A 15839-nucleotide genomic window follows, 5' to 3' on the forward strand; every position below is an offset into this window, starting at 1 on the left:
TCAAAAGGACAATGACTTTTCATTCTTTTCCCAGGTTCGTTTTGTAATACCAGCAATGGAGGATGGCGATCTCTAACCAGATTGGGTGATTGTATTATTCTAGATTTGGTTTGCAAAAGACCAACCACAACTGCGCAAATGGATACCTCCCCCCCCCTGCGTAATTTAAATCATAGTTTTCAAGACTTAGAGCCAAATTCATAACGAAATTTCAGAGGGTAGGGAATAACGAGGCTGTGAGGAAATTTATTCGATGCTGTTGGGAAAGGGAGGGGTCCTACCATTAAAAAATATTAATGGATATTATATTTCAGGATATGAATATATTTCTGGATATTAATATCCAAGAATTGTTGAATAGTTCTCAGAGAGGGTCTCCCCCCAAAGAAATTATATGCTAATAATATATTCTTTTTACAGGTTAAAAACATTTTTTTCAGATTAAAACCTAACCATTACAAAGAGAAAATAAGTCGTTATTATTTTCAGGTCCGCCCAACGACACTATCATCGCTGCCATCTCAAGGAGCCAACATTGATAGCCTAAGGACAGGCTGTTCTATCACCACCAAGGCGAATATTTCGCGGAAATATCTGTGTTAATATGGCCTAGGAGAAAATTAAAAAGGAGAGGGTGAATTTATTTAGTGTGTGTGGGGGGGATGAATCCAAATATTTTTACTGCCCCCAATTTCAATCTAGAAACTTTTGTAGCTAAAATTAGCCTTGACCGCAAATTCTAGATCGGTTGCTAGAGGAATTTTCAACCAACAAGGCCGAGAAGTTACATGAAGTTCAGTGAGAAGTAGGACAAAGCGGTGGTGGTTCACCCCCTACATTGCCTGATTTTTATCTCTGTAATTCTGGTTTGCGTAAAGCTTATATCTTTAGAGCTGATTAGGGGATCTTTGCGATACCCTTACAATGGGTAGTATTCTTTTCAGATCCTACAAACATAGTACACTCCAATACAGAGAAGATCCAAGCCTTTCTTGAAAGAGATATTTGGAAAGGCGGAGGGTGGGATAGTATTAAAGCATTCATTGCACACAAAAACAGTTAAATGAAAATTCGTGCAAAGTGTGTCCAAATTATATGCAAACCGAAATACACACACTTAACCCCACCCAGCATAATTTTGGAGGTGTATTTTTGCAGTGGGTGGATAGCATTGTGACTGGAAAAGAATGTAGGTAAGATACTCTTGGACAATTTGGCAATAAATTGGGGGTAAGGAAGGAGCAGATTTTCCAAAAGCTGAGTTTAATTGTTTAAATGGAAAATATCCTTTTTTGAAACTTATTCAAAAAAGAACTGTATCCCATTTTAATAGAAGGAATTTATTTACTAAAAATCAGTTTGGATTCAGGTCAGGTCATTCCACTGAACAAGCTATTGCTGCACTAATCTTAGAGATTAATGGTTCACTAAATGATGATAATCATGTGTCTGCTCTCTTCTATGATATAAAAAAGGCATTTATAGGCTAAACCATGAAATCTTGATGGAAAAAATTAATAACACAGGTATTAGAGGTAAAGGCCTAGATCTAATAAAATCTTACCTGCATGATCGAAAAAATTCAGGTAAAAATAAATGGACATCTATCAAGCCTTATCGTTATTGATGATATTGGAGTCCCCCAGGGATCAGTATTGGGGCCATTACTATTTTTGATCTATATAAATGACCTCCCAAGGTGTTTATCCCAAGATAATAGCTTAGTATTAATTTTTTCAGATGATGCAGCTGTGACATTAAAAGCTAAAACCCTATCCATGTTGGTTGAGAAAATAGTGACAGCAATGAAATCTTTAAATAAATGGTTTGCGTGTAATTGCCTAGCTCCGAACTTTTCTAAGACTAAATTCATGATTTTCGGGTGGTCACAACAGGGGATAAATAAAATTACCATACATAAGTTAATTGTAAATCAAAGTAGGACAAAAAGATTATGGACGATTCAGATGAATCCATTTGCAAACCATCCGCCCAGGTTCTCATCGGAGATTTGCATATTTCTTTATGCATCCTTTGTTGAGACATCGAGAGGTAGTAATTGCAATGTCCTCCTGCATGTTCTTGAACGAAAAGTACCCACGGCCACATTCACCACTACAATATAAAGTACCTTTAATATGTTCCAGTAAACACTTCAGACTTAGAACTTTGCCAGTCAACGATAAGAAGCGGATCAGGCGATCCTTTAGCATTAACAAAAGGTTTGCCTTTGATAACATGTCAATTTCGACCAATTTAGCCAGATGGCTAATAATAAAACACATCTATTTGTCTTGATATTGAAATCTATTTTACCACTCTTAGACCACGACAATTGGGTCTCGGACTGGACTATAACAAAGGTTGTCCATCATTGTGCGGCTACGGTCTTGGCAATTAGTTTTCTAAGCTGGTTCGTTCTGCAACACCCTTGGGAAAAATATATTTCTGCAGTGGTCGAGAATTCGTGTCCTCTATACTACATCATTGGGGATCTGGAAAGTATTTTAAAGAAAGAGTCTCACAAAATCTCATGTCTAGCTTGCGACACCTCGTTGAGCGATTGAAATCACGACAAAGCGGGAAGAATTTAAAAAGTCGAGAAACACCTCATCACTCACCAGTCCTTATTCATGTCAAAAGAAAAACACATAACACTTTTCAAAGAAGAAAAACATGTAGAGAAAAATTGCTTGGTCAAAAAAAGATTTATTTCCCTGGACAGAAATGGTATACTTACCATACAAAGAGTCCTATCCTAAGTCAACTCATCATTTAATCTTTTTAGTGCGGAAAATGTTGATTTCAGCGTAAAACATGATTACTATGAGAAATTATATCCGCAACAACCATTCTTTAAAAATGTTTATTTTTGAATTTATTCCACTGAAGACTGTTTCATAGATTTGATTTCCAGATTTATAGATTTGATTGTGATAGTCAAGAAATGTAAAAACAAAAATCCAAGTGCTTCCAAGGGGCTATTCTAGGAATATTATGTACTACATAATTTGTTTAAACAAATCAGTTTCTACACATATGGAGTATTGGGCACTAGCAATAATATTTCAAACTATACAAGTTACAAACAATCAACGTTGATGACTCAAAAGTTCTATAAGATATCGAGGGGGTTAACCATTAGATTTGAATAGAAAACGGACAATGACACTACCAATACACTTAAAGAAATGACAACCAATGATTTACGCTTAGTTGGAAAAATAAAGCATAAAATATTTCACATACCTCAATGGATGCCTCCCAATGTCAAGATTGACATAAAGTTACAACTCGCCCAATCCAATTTTATTTTGTGAAAGGTAATTGCCAATGTGTCAGATGCAACAGTGTCTCTCACTTGGCAATATTTCATGTACGAAACCAACAGGTTATTAGTTCTGTTGCTTTGGAAATTGAAAAATTAAGGGCTAGAGGACAAAATATCAAACTCCTTGTTCCGCACACAATCAAGAATCAATGATATATTGCCACGGGTTCACGTATTTAAACCGACTCTTCATTTGTCAAAGGTGAAATTTCTTCAGAACTAGCTTTGGATTTTGTAAAAATTGCTTGTGCTATAGGATGTTTCGGCTTTTCTTTGTTTTGTGTGAAGTAAACGGAGCTCCGCTCTACAGCTTATCGTTTGATAAATTCTACACGACCGTAAATGAATTGACAATGCAATCCCTATCAATATTCACAGTTATTTGAAAATGGTATAAACGATCCCATGTATGCATAAACTCATGGTATCATTGTATTAGACTTGTTCGTTACTCAAGATATGAGTATTGTTTGAACAGGCACTGTATTTTTAGAATGTACCTTTGTTGAGGCATTGACGAGAAGCATAGCATTAATCTCGCTAAAACAATTTCAAACCTCATGGAAAATTACCCCAAATGGCAGTTTTATCTTACACTGGACACCATGAACACAAATCAAATAATCAATGTATTCAACTTGGATCCGCTAATGTCCAAATAAATAACTTATTGCATACCCAGGGATTTTCTTGAACATACTCAAAACCCTAGCGATAGCCTTATCATAAGTCCTTCAACTGTAAAAACGGGTCATTGGCTATGCATCTTTCAAACAGAGAAGAATATAAAATTTTTAGACCCTCTTGGTCTACCATATGTATTATAAACACCCCATATCAAAACCTTCCTTTGGCAAATGTGGAAATCTATAATTTAAAATTGGACTCAAGTAAAAGATTCGTCGACCAAAAACTGTGGTTTCCCTACAGGATTATATTTTATTTTTCGATTTCGTGGCTATACTTACAGTGAATTCCTCAGCACTTAATTCGAAAATCCTTGATTGAATGACTTCATAGGGGAAATACCTTTTCCTATCTGTATAATACTGATTTAAGTACCCTATGAACAAATTGTTTTAAGAATGTCTGTTAATTTGTTTTTTAATAAAACATATAAGTACAATAAAAGTCAATTTTTCTTTTTTTATATCTTCTTTAACGTGTAGATGATCATCAACAACAATTGTGGGCTACAAATCATTAGGATTCGACTTCTACTGATCTTGACATGCTAAGTCAGAGTCACATTTTCTACAAAACAATGTAACTTCACTTTTTTATATCTCTTTGTAAAGTCAATGATACTATTCTGATTCAATTATTAAACTCACGTGTTTCACTTTGCTTGTTTGATGCCATCATGTCACACACGGTATGCTCATATGAAGAATCACTTTCTGTAGCTTCACAAAAAATCAGTAGGCTTATAATCATAGTAGCCAGTGTCTTCACAGCGATGTCGTAGAAAAAAGACTCTATTGTTTTTTTTTTAAACAATTGAAGCGTAGACCAGGCTCTTCCTCACAAATCAAATTAAAACCACGACGATACCAGTCTGCTAAAAATGAAATAGAATCATATTTAGGGTTTTTTTCCAGTCGTGCCAGGGTAAGTATTTTCCCATTTATGACATATATCGTAGTGACATTTGGAGCGTAGGAAATCTCTAGTATGTGAGTCACAAACCCCTTGAATTCCCACAGGATAACCAGATGCCAAATGTATAAAACCATAATGGACAGGTGTAGATCATTTTTCACTATTGAGTGTCTTACTTCCCAAAAATATGTGACTTGCAATCGATAAAGGGAATGCTCTTTATACATCTAGAGAGAGAGAGAGAGAGAGAGAGAGAGAGAGAGAGAGAGAGAGAGAGAGAGAGAGAGAGAGAGAGAGAGAGAGAGAGAGAGAGAGAGAGTGAGAGAGTAGGAGTAAGCGAGTGACGTCTCACTTCAAAATCAATTAAACTTCTTGGACAGGCTTTTTGCACTTATTTGTTGTTGTTATGCAAAAATGAGACTGAAAATATTGTTTTAATAGTCTTAAATGAACTTCTAGGTAGTGTTCAAAAGAAAACCCCACAATATCGTTTTGTTTTGTTTCGATTAGTATATCAATAAATTGAGTAAATGCGTTTCGCCTGCGACGCATAAGCTTCGTTCAATAATCATAACACCAAGGCCCATCTTTCATCATATTACCAAACATTATTTGAAAAAATATTTTACTTAGCACTGTTAATTCTTGACAATAATCATTTAAATTTGAACATTTTTCCAAAGTCACAAGATTCCGAATGGCCTGACACTCTCACAGCTGATTGTAGACTGACAAAGCCACAGAAAGAAGATTCCTTCTGCATCGAGTATCCTCTCATCGGCTATTTGTTCTCTAGTGAGAGGAGGGGTAACCTAATAAAATATTCAACAAGAAGAAAAAACATTTTCATATTTTGAAATATCTTCATTCTAAAAAATAAAATAGTAACAATCTCACTCTTCTTTTGAAAGCTCTTAAGCCAAATTGGCCAGACATGACAACAAACACCAAAGAAAGATAAAACTCCACAAAAAAACCCTCAAACAAGACTGCGGCCAGTAGAGAGAAAAGAGATGAAAGACTAAATAATGCGGATATTTCGCCTGTGTCTAACTTGGCGTCCTAGTACAAAATAAAACGAAAAAACACTAAACTAGAAACAAATAAAACCACCAGCAATAGTAATAAATATAATTGTCGCTACTGATCCACGCAGGGAAAAGAACTATTAGAGGTACTTGAATGAGAACATCAAAGCAACTGAGGAAAAATTATGAAAATTGAAACTAAGTTAACTATTCTGTTGCGAAATAATCCTCTTGTTAGCTAATATTGAAGCAACTCTTTTTGGTATAGCAGCTAATATTGTCCCCTGGGTATTTTGTAAAGTTTTAATTCCCTTATTGGCTATTGGTTCTTTTTCAAAAGACAATCATAAATCTGGTCAATATTTAAATTCCCCGTGTCTCTACAGCTATTTCTTATGATAAAGGTTTTTCTCAATAGACGAGAAAGGCTATAGAAATTAAAAGACATGTGTTTACTAATCTTTCAATATATAGAAACACGGGGAATTTAAAAATTGACCCGATTTATGATTGTCTTTTGAAAAAAGAACCAATACTCAATAAGGAAATTAACGAGGGGTTGTGATTGCACTGGTGGATAGAGCTTTCAGAATTTGAGAAACAAGGGTTTGTGATTGCAATGGTGGATAGAGCTTTCAGAATTTTGTTCCCTTGAGTTTTTAGATTCTGAATTGTAGTATTTGAGGGATATTTTACTTTGTAATAGTTATCCGATTAAATTCATTGATGAAATAATAAAAATAGACGCATTAAATACAAAAATAATGGGAGTTTCACAGTACACAGAATTAAATATGCGCACAAGCTTCACTTCTTTGCCTTATATACATATGTTGGGGAATATGCTTAAACAAATTTTGCTTAAACATATCATTGATACTTGTTTCCAATCAGTGAGACCGTTAGGTAGTTTTCTTAATTCTGGGAAGGATTTAACCCGGGGAGATTTTGTTAGTGCGGTGTATGAAATTCCTCGTTCTTGTGGAAAGTTTTATATTGGCAGAACTCATCAACAATTTATTGAAATATTTATTGAGCATCACAACTCAATAGAAAAAATTCTACGATTAAGCAAGCCTCCTGAAACTTTTGTTTCGGCTTTGGCTAAACAGACATTCTTTCATCCGGAACATTTTATACAATTTGACGTGGCTACAGCTACTTCTAATGATAGGGGTTTTTCTCAATGGGCAAGGGAGGCTATAGAACTTAAAAACATATGTTTGCTAATCTTTCAATATATATAGAAACGGGGAATTTAAATGTTGACCCAATTTATGATTGTCTTTTGAAAAAAGAACCAATAGTCAATAAGGGAACTAAATTCTATATAATCATCAGGGGACAAGACTGCCTAAAGTACCAAAAAGAGTTGCTTCAATATCAAGAGGATTATTTCGCAACAGAATAGTTAACTTAGTTTCAATTTTCCTAATTTTTCCTGAATTGCTGATGTTCTTATTGAAAAAACTCTAATTTTCATAATTTTTCCTCAGTTGCTTTGATTTTCTCATTGAAATACCTCTAATAGCTACTTTTCACTGCGTGGATCATTAGCGACAATTATATTTATTATTATTGCAGGTGGTTTTATTTGTTTTTAGTTTAGTGTTTTTTTTTCTTTTCATCTTGTGCTGAGGACGCCTAGTTTACATATAGGCGAAATATCCGCGTTATTTCAGTCTTTCATCTCTTTTCTCTCTACTGTCCACAGTCTCATTTGAGTTTTTTTGTGGAGTTTTATCTCTCTTTAATGTTTGCATTCTTCTTTTACCTACTATGCGAAATCGTTATCTTTAATGTATTTCACTAATGTATTTAATCCGTCTTTTAGTTTATGTATATGCATTATACTTGCTTTTCCTGCAAAAAATAGCTGTTCCTACACTTGAATTTGCTAAAAAATAATGAAGATACCAAATATCTTCCAAATATCTCATCCAATTCTAGGGTTAGCCGACAACCCCTTGTAACTATTTTGCAACATTAGGCACTCTCTGTTTTATTTCACCGCTACTAGAACCTTCAACTTGCAATAGAGTAAAAGCACTCATATCCAAAACTAGAAGTATGTTAAAAGTAGATATTGACCCTCTGAACTCTCTTCCAATAATGAGTTAAGTGGTTCAAAAAAATTTGCGCAAGCTCTAACAAAAAAAGTGTCGTTGCCCCCAAAATTACGTCTTCCTCAGTATATTTCCATGGGTAAACAATAGAATCCACTGAACTGTTACGCAACAGGCACGTTTGCTCAATAGACCAGTAATCAATGACACCTGCTGGTTGCTAGGGTACGCCGCGGCTGGATCTGGATGATAGGACATGCTGCGGCTGGACCAATTTATGCTCCACTACTATTGGTTTCACTGAAATAAAACCTGTGTCCTTTGCTTCCGGGATAGGGGTTTAAAAATCTCATGACTAGGATTTTAGAAGATAACAATTCGATTGACCCTCATAGAATTTATCTTTCCTTTTATATTGACCCTATTGTGGTAAAAATTGATGTTTTGTGGCGTGAAATGGCCACAAGGATTTATTGGCGTGAAAACATCAATTTGTAGTGACACCATCTCTTTTGTTACTTATTAAATAAAAAAAAACTAATTTTTTTAGCTGAAAGTAAGGAGCGACATTAAAACTTAAAACGAACAGAAATTACTCCGTATATAAAATGGGTTGTCCCCTCCGCAATCCCTCGCTCTTTACGCTAAAGCTTTTAATTGTTTTAAAAAGTAGAATTGTGGCAAAGAGTCAAACTTTAGCGTAAAGAGCGAGGGATTGCGGAGGGGACAACCCATTTTATATACGGAGTAATTTCTGTTCGTTTTAAGTTTTAATGTCGCTCCTTACTTTCAGCTAAGAAAATTAGTTTTTTTTATTTAATTTCTGAACGTTTTTGAATTGATGCATGTTTGGTTTTGGCTCTCCGCACATAAATTATTAAAATGAAATTTGTATATTAATTCTTTTTTCGGCTAAATAGCTTTCTCTTAGTTTTAATCAGACGATTTTGAGAAATAAGGGGTGGAGAAGGAGGCCTAGTTGCCCTCCAATTTTTCGGTTGCTTAAAAAGGCAACTAGAACTTTTAATTTTTAACAAACGTTTTTATTAGTAAAAAATATACGTAACTTATAAATTAGCAACTTACGTGACAAACTTTCATAATCTTATACTTTTATTATGTATACAAGGGGGTTTGAATCCTCGTTAATATGTCGCTCTTTACACTAAATCTTAAGCTTTGTCCTAATTCTTTAAGAATGACCCCTGAATCAGAAAGGCCGTAGAATAAATAGTTGAAATTACTAAAAATACTTTAGCATAAAGAGCGAGGTATTTATCTCCTCCTAAATACCTCGCTCTTTATGCTAAAGTATTTTTAGAACCCCTCATATGTGTAATAATCTCTGTTCGTTTTAAGTTTCAATGCTACTCCTTCCTTTCATTTGAAAAAACGTTTTCATGTTTATTTTTCATTGTGTTCTTATAATAATGCTAGAAAATCATGCGCCCTTTTCCTTTAATTTTTCTTCCCCCATGACAGATTCCTCCAAGGAAAGATCCTCAAACATAGGCCCCTCCTCTCAGCCCCACCCCCCAAACAAAATAAAATCCCCTGAAAACGTCTGTATACTTCCCAATAACCATTACTATATGTAAACACTGGTCAAAGTTTGTAACTTGCAGCCCCTCCCCCAGGGATTGTGGGGGAGTAAATCATCCCCAAATACATAGTTATTATGGTTTTCGACTATGCTGAACAAAATGGCTATCTCAAAATTTTAATCGGTTGACTTTGGGAAAAAAATGAGCGTGGGAGGGGGCCTAGATGCCCTCCAATTTTTTTGGTCACTTAAAAAGGGCACTAGAACTTTTCATTTCCGTTAGAATGAGCCCTCTTGCGACATTCTAGGACCACTTGGTCGATACGATGACCCCTGGGAAAAAGAAAAAAGAACAAAAAAAAACAAACAAATAAACACGCACCCGTGGTTTGTCTTCTGGCAAAAAATACAAAATTCCACATTTTTGTAGATAGAAGCTTGAAACTTCTACAGTAGGGTTCTCTGATACGTTGAATCTGATGGTGTGATTTTCGTTAAGATTCTATGACTTTTAGGGGGTGTTTCCCCCTATTTTCATAAATAAGGCAAATTTTATCAGGCTCGTAACTTTTGATGGGTAAGACTAAACTTGATGAAACTTATATATTTAAAATCAGCATTAAAATGCGATTCTTTTGATGTAGCTATTGATATCAAAATTCTATTTTTTGGAGTTTTGGTTACTATTGAGCCGGGTCGCTCCTTACTACAGTTTGTTACCACGAACTGTTTGAAAAGAGCCATTGCCTCCTGCTGATGGCTTATCAAAAACTTTCGTAATCACTGAAGTATTTTTGTCAATGCCAGCAGATGACCTGCAAATAAATACGAAGGTCACTGCGGCATTAAGTCGTACTTTTGAGTCGTTTTTCACAACAAGTGCTCGATTTTGGTTTTAGACCGTGAAAAATGAATTTGGTATCTTAAAAGTTCCATTCTCTTTCGCTTGATGTTTTGTGGCACAAGATGGCTGAAAAATCACTTTGGTTTGGCATGATCGTTTTTGTTACTTAAATAAAGCACTAGATATGGTAATTTCTTCTCAAATTAGCCCTTCCCAAAATTGTAAGACAACTGGTTCGACACGTTTGCTCCTTGCGAAAAAAATCATGAAAAATCGGCATTTAAAACAATAATATTTATTGTTTTTCAAGGGAGGGGGTACTGTAATTCTGTCATGCGGGATTTTCCCCCGTGACGATTCTAACATTGCACTTTTATTTTGATCCGACCGTATTTTCATGGGATTTCATGCTCTTTTTCCAAACTTATATGAATTTTTCTTCACAATAAAATTTTGCTATTAGCATCAATCGTGTTAGATGTTACCACTCCTAGGTTAACTACAATTGCGATGCTTTCCCACTAGTAATTTTTACTTTTCAGAACGTGTTTTAAAGCTTTTGGTTAATCTGGGTCGTGTTTCGCTCTTTACTAGAGTGCAGCTGTCGCTGCAACCATGATTCATAACCATGAACAGTTTGAAAACCCCTATAACGTAGAGATTTTTTCCTTATTTTTACCCGAAGCCATTTTCTTATTTTTTCTAATGAAGTTCACCACAGTAGTTGCATTATCTTGTTTCAGCATGCTTTTTCTTTTGTTTCGAAAGACGAAAGCCACTTGCCGATCTCTCCACGTTGCCTTTTCAAGTGTACTGTAATTACACTCATTTACAGAAGGACAGCTCTGTAGTCTGGAAATCACAAAGAATATTTAGAAAATATCTCAATTTGTTTACAGTTTCTTCTAACGCTGCTTTTCCAGACGTGGATAATAAACTTTCTATATTGGGTGTAAAACTTGATTATTTGACAGTTTTAAGACTTCGGAAGTTTCGGTGTCTGGATTTCAGAAAAATGGATTTCTACTGGTTTGACTGTTTCATGTTGGGTGATTACGTTTATACAGAATATAATAAAATCTATATAAGATAAAGATAGAATATAAGATATACAGACACTATTAAATATACAGAGAATATAATAACTTCTCACTATTTACTGTTCAGAATTTAATAAGATTTTACAATTAACGAATTTACTCTTACATCTTTGATGATTTAATGGTAATATAAGAAACGGAATATTTTGCAATAGATATAAAAATTTAACTCTTATATGAGGAGTAAAGATTAGCATATTTATGGCAAACTCGACATCCTTTCTCATTGAAAAGGAGGAGGGAGTCGGATTTTACTCGTTCGTCTTAGGACCTTTTTACCTGTTTCACCTATAATATTTTTTAATGTTTTTTTTCATAATGGATCAGTTTTAGAAAGAAACATTTTTATAAAAAGAAATTTTTCAAAGAAAATTAAAGAGCTATATTAAACCAGAGATGAGCAAAAATAAAGTGAAATAACTTTTAAAGTATTAAAGCCTAAAAATACTACAAATCACCATTAATAAATAAATGAAACCCAAAATCTACAGAAATTACAATAAATAATAGATTATCTCAAAACAAGCAGAAATTAAGACGGGAAGGTTGTTTAGTTTCTTCTTCAGTCCAGAAAATAATTTGCACTTTACTGAAACCGTCCTAATTTCGGGTTGTGTTTTTAATTCTCATAATTTCGGAAAAACAAATCGCTGTCATAGGGAAAACTGCTGAAAAAAACAACAAATGAATGTGGATTGTCCGTTTAATGTATAGATTAATATTTATTTCCGAAACTATTGATAATTTTGGATTTATTAAAGTTTAAAAAAGAGCTAACATTTGAAATGCATTTTGCTGCACATAACAAATTAACACATAGCACCTTTTGTTTTTCTTTTCAACATTCCCCTCAACCTCCGCTGAAAGTTACAACAGAATAACGCTAGCACTCCTTAGACATTGCTGATACGTTATTTTGACAACCTGCATAAACATAACATGTTTGGACTAATTTCAACATCTTCTCAACATTTCCTTAAATTTTTATATTAAAACCTTTAGCTTTAGCAGTAGCGGTACCAATAGCAGTAGTAGTAATATTAGTAACATCAGCAGTAGTAGTAATAGTAGCAGTAGTAGTAATAGCAGTAGTAGAAGTATCAGTAGTAGTAATAGTAGTAGTAGTAGTAGTAGTAGTAGTAGTAGTAGTAGTAGTAGTAGTTGCTGTAAGAGCAGTAGCAGTAGTAGTAATGGCAGCAGAATTAGTATAAGTAGTAGTAGTAGTAGTAGTAGTAGTAGCAATAGCAGTAGTAGTAGTAATAGTAGTAGTAGTAATAGCACCAGTAATAGTAATAGTAGTGGTAATAGTAATAACAGTAGTATTAGTATTAGTAGTAGTAGTAGTAGTAGTAGTAGTAGTAGTAGTAGTAGTAGTAGTAGTAGTAGTAGTAGTAGTAGTAGTAGTAGTAGTAGTAGTAGTAGTAGTAGTAGTAGTAGTAGTAGTAGTAGTAGTAGTAGTAGTAGTAGTAGTAGTAGTAGTAGTAGTAGTAGTAGTAGTAGTAGTAGTAGTAGTAGTAGTAGTAGTAGTAGTAGTAGTAGTAGTAGTAGTAGTAGTATTAGTAGTAGTAGTAGTAGTAGTAGTAGTAGTAGTAGTAGTAGTAGTAGTAGTAGTAGTAGTAGTAGTAGTAGTAGTAGTAGTAGTAGTAGTAGTAGTAGTAGTAGTAGTAGTAGTAGTAGTAGTAGTAGTAGTAGTAGTAGTAGTAGTAGTAGCAGTAGTAGTAGCAATATTAGTAGTAGTAGTAACAGTACTAGTAGTAGTAATAGTAGTGGTAATAGTAATAGCAGTTGTAGCAGAATCTATGGTAGCAACATGTTAATGTTGTCTTTTAGTTAATTCAGAGCCCCCCACAAAAAGCCCTGTAAGTTTCAGCTTTATACTCTAAGCCGTACCTATGATATTGTTGATTGGCCATTTTTTAAGCCTGCATGCTCAAAGTGTGTTTTGATTTAGTTACCCCTCTCAACATTTCCTGAAATTTTCATCTCGATATCCTTAGCCTTAGTTGTAGTCGTAGTAACAGCAGTAAGAGTAGTACTAGTAGCAGTAGTAGCATGCACACATTTCTTTTTGGTGAGTTGGACATTCATCTCTTCGTTTCAGTGTAATACTCTAAGCTGTTCCTAAGATATTGCTGATTTGCTCTTTTGACAACCTTTTCGCCCATAGTGTGTTTTGACTTAGTTCAACTCTCCCCTGAGCATTTCCTGTGATTTAAGTGTTAATACCCTTTGACGATTGAGGAGGGGGCAACACCCATTATGTTCAGAATATTTTCTTTTCGTATTATGCTTTAGTGTCACTTCTTGCTTTCATCTAAAAAAAAGTGTTCTTTTATTCAATTTCTGATTGTTTTTCAAATCATGCCCAGACCTGTTCAAGACGGGTTATTGCCCTATAAAATACCACTGCTATCCTTTTAAAAGCCCCCTGGGGATGTAATACCTGAAAACCCACCAGTTGATTCCTTTAAAAATAGATTTCATAGACACTACTCTAGGGATGCAACATAAGTAAACGATCGACTTAGTTGCTTAACCGGTTCTAAGTATTAATCAGCCTGGTGCCATGACTTCTGTAAATAAAACACAGGTCAGAGTGGACCGGTGGGGGGATACCTATTGTTGTATTTTTGGTTGTTTTGGATATGTAGTAAAGAGACATTAGCTAGTAAAAATAAATAATTGATAATAGATATTTTACTTTATATAGTTTTATATTTTACTGTTTCTGGAACTAGATTGGGTGACTTGAAATTAACAAATAAGTCACCCGGTGATATACAGATTATAAGTTGTCAACCCCAGTTCTAGGCCAGGTATATTTTGTACATTCTAGGCCAAATTCGTTACTTTGTCTTTATTCGTATACAAGTCTTTTTATTAATTTGGAATTTTCTTATATTAATTTTCCTTTATGTTCTAATATCCTTCAATTCTTTAAGGTTTTGAAGTGAGCGAGAAGAAAGGGAGAATCCCAGAATTTTTTGAACCTATTCGTAATGTCACAGTTGCTGTGGGGAAAGAGGCCATCTTGACTTGTTCAATCAGATCTCTTGGAGGCTTTAAAGTAAGTTCATTAGGATGCGACTGAAAAATGAGCTAAGCCAATCATTAAGGTCAGAGGACCAGTTGAAGAAAACTCTAAAACATTCTTATATACTACTTTAAAACAGAGAAAAGTACTTATTTCTAATAATCATAAAGACACATTGTTTCAGCTTGCTCCCTCCTCCCCTAGTGGGAAAATATGCAGACCACAATGTTATATTTATACTAGCTGTTCGGGTGGCGCTTCGCGCCATAGTTGGTGGATGGCGCTTCGCGCCATAGTTCACGCCCACCTAGTTGGTGGGGGCGCTTTGTGCCCCCCAAGCCCCCCCCCCCCCCGCGCGCCTAAGTCGTTATGTGCCATATTAGTTACGCGCCATTGTAGTTGTGTCCCTGTGTCCCACCTGTGAATATAGATATATATATATATATATATATATATATATATATATATATATATATATATATATATATATATATATATATATATATATATATATATATATATATATATATATATATATATATATATATATATATATATATATATATATATATATATATATATATATATAAATGGAGGCGATGGATAAAATTGCTGAGGATCTGGAAGATGCGGCTAGACGGCATAATAGTAAAATATTATACTGGCATGTTAATAAATTGAAAGGGAGTAGCCGATCCGGACTAGTCCCAGTTAAAGATAGAAATGGGGTCACAATTAGTGATAAGGAAAAAGTTAAAGAAAGATGGGTGGAACATTTTGAGAATGTGCTAAACCGAGATACAGTTGCAGGAAAAGATATAGATGAAAATGAAAAAGTTTGTGATACCTTGGATGTGAAGGAAGATTTGTTTAGTGAGGAAGAATTAGCGACAGTACTAGAAGGATTAAAAAATAATAAGGCCCCAGGTGCTGATAGTATGATTAATGAGTTCCTTAAATATGGTGGCTCTGAGGTTAGGAATAAGCTACTGAAGATTATGAACATGATTTTTGAAAAAGGGGAAGTACCCAATGATTTTAGGAAAACCTTAATTAAACCACTGTATAAGAAAGGTGACAAGAGTGAATGTCGGAATTATCGAGGCATTAGTCTGGTCTCTGTAGGTAGCAAATTACTGAGTAATATGATACTTTTTAGACTGAGACATGCTGTAGACAAAGTTTTAAGGGAAGAACAATGCGGTTTTAGAAAAGGTAGAGGATGTGTCGACCATGTTTTCACTCTTAGGTTAATAATTGAGAAGTCCCTTCGTTGTCAAACACCTTTGGT

The 15839-nt window shown here is 34.5% G+C and overlaps 1 protein-coding gene across 3 annotated transcripts in view; it reads left to right on the forward strand.

The window, feature by feature from the left end:
- The window catches only part of LOC136037874 (lachesin-like), a 368714-nt gene that overhangs the window by 130160 nt on the left and 222715 nt on the right, over positions 1–15839 (forward strand). For all 3 annotated transcript variants that reach the window (XM_065720726.1, XM_065720725.1, XM_065720728.1), the window contains exon 2: positions 14457–14581. In XM_065720726.1, the coding sequence (XP_065576798.1) occupies positions 14457–14581 (125 nt within the window). The remainder of the gene's footprint in view (positions 1–14456; positions 14582–15839) is intronic.

This window comes from Artemia franciscana, chromosome 17 (assembly GCF_032884065.1).
Source record: "Artemia franciscana chromosome 17, ASM3288406v1, whole genome shotgun sequence".
In the NCBI taxonomy this organism is placed as follows: Eukaryota; Metazoa; Arthropoda; class Branchiopoda; order Anostraca; family Artemiidae; genus Artemia; species Artemia franciscana.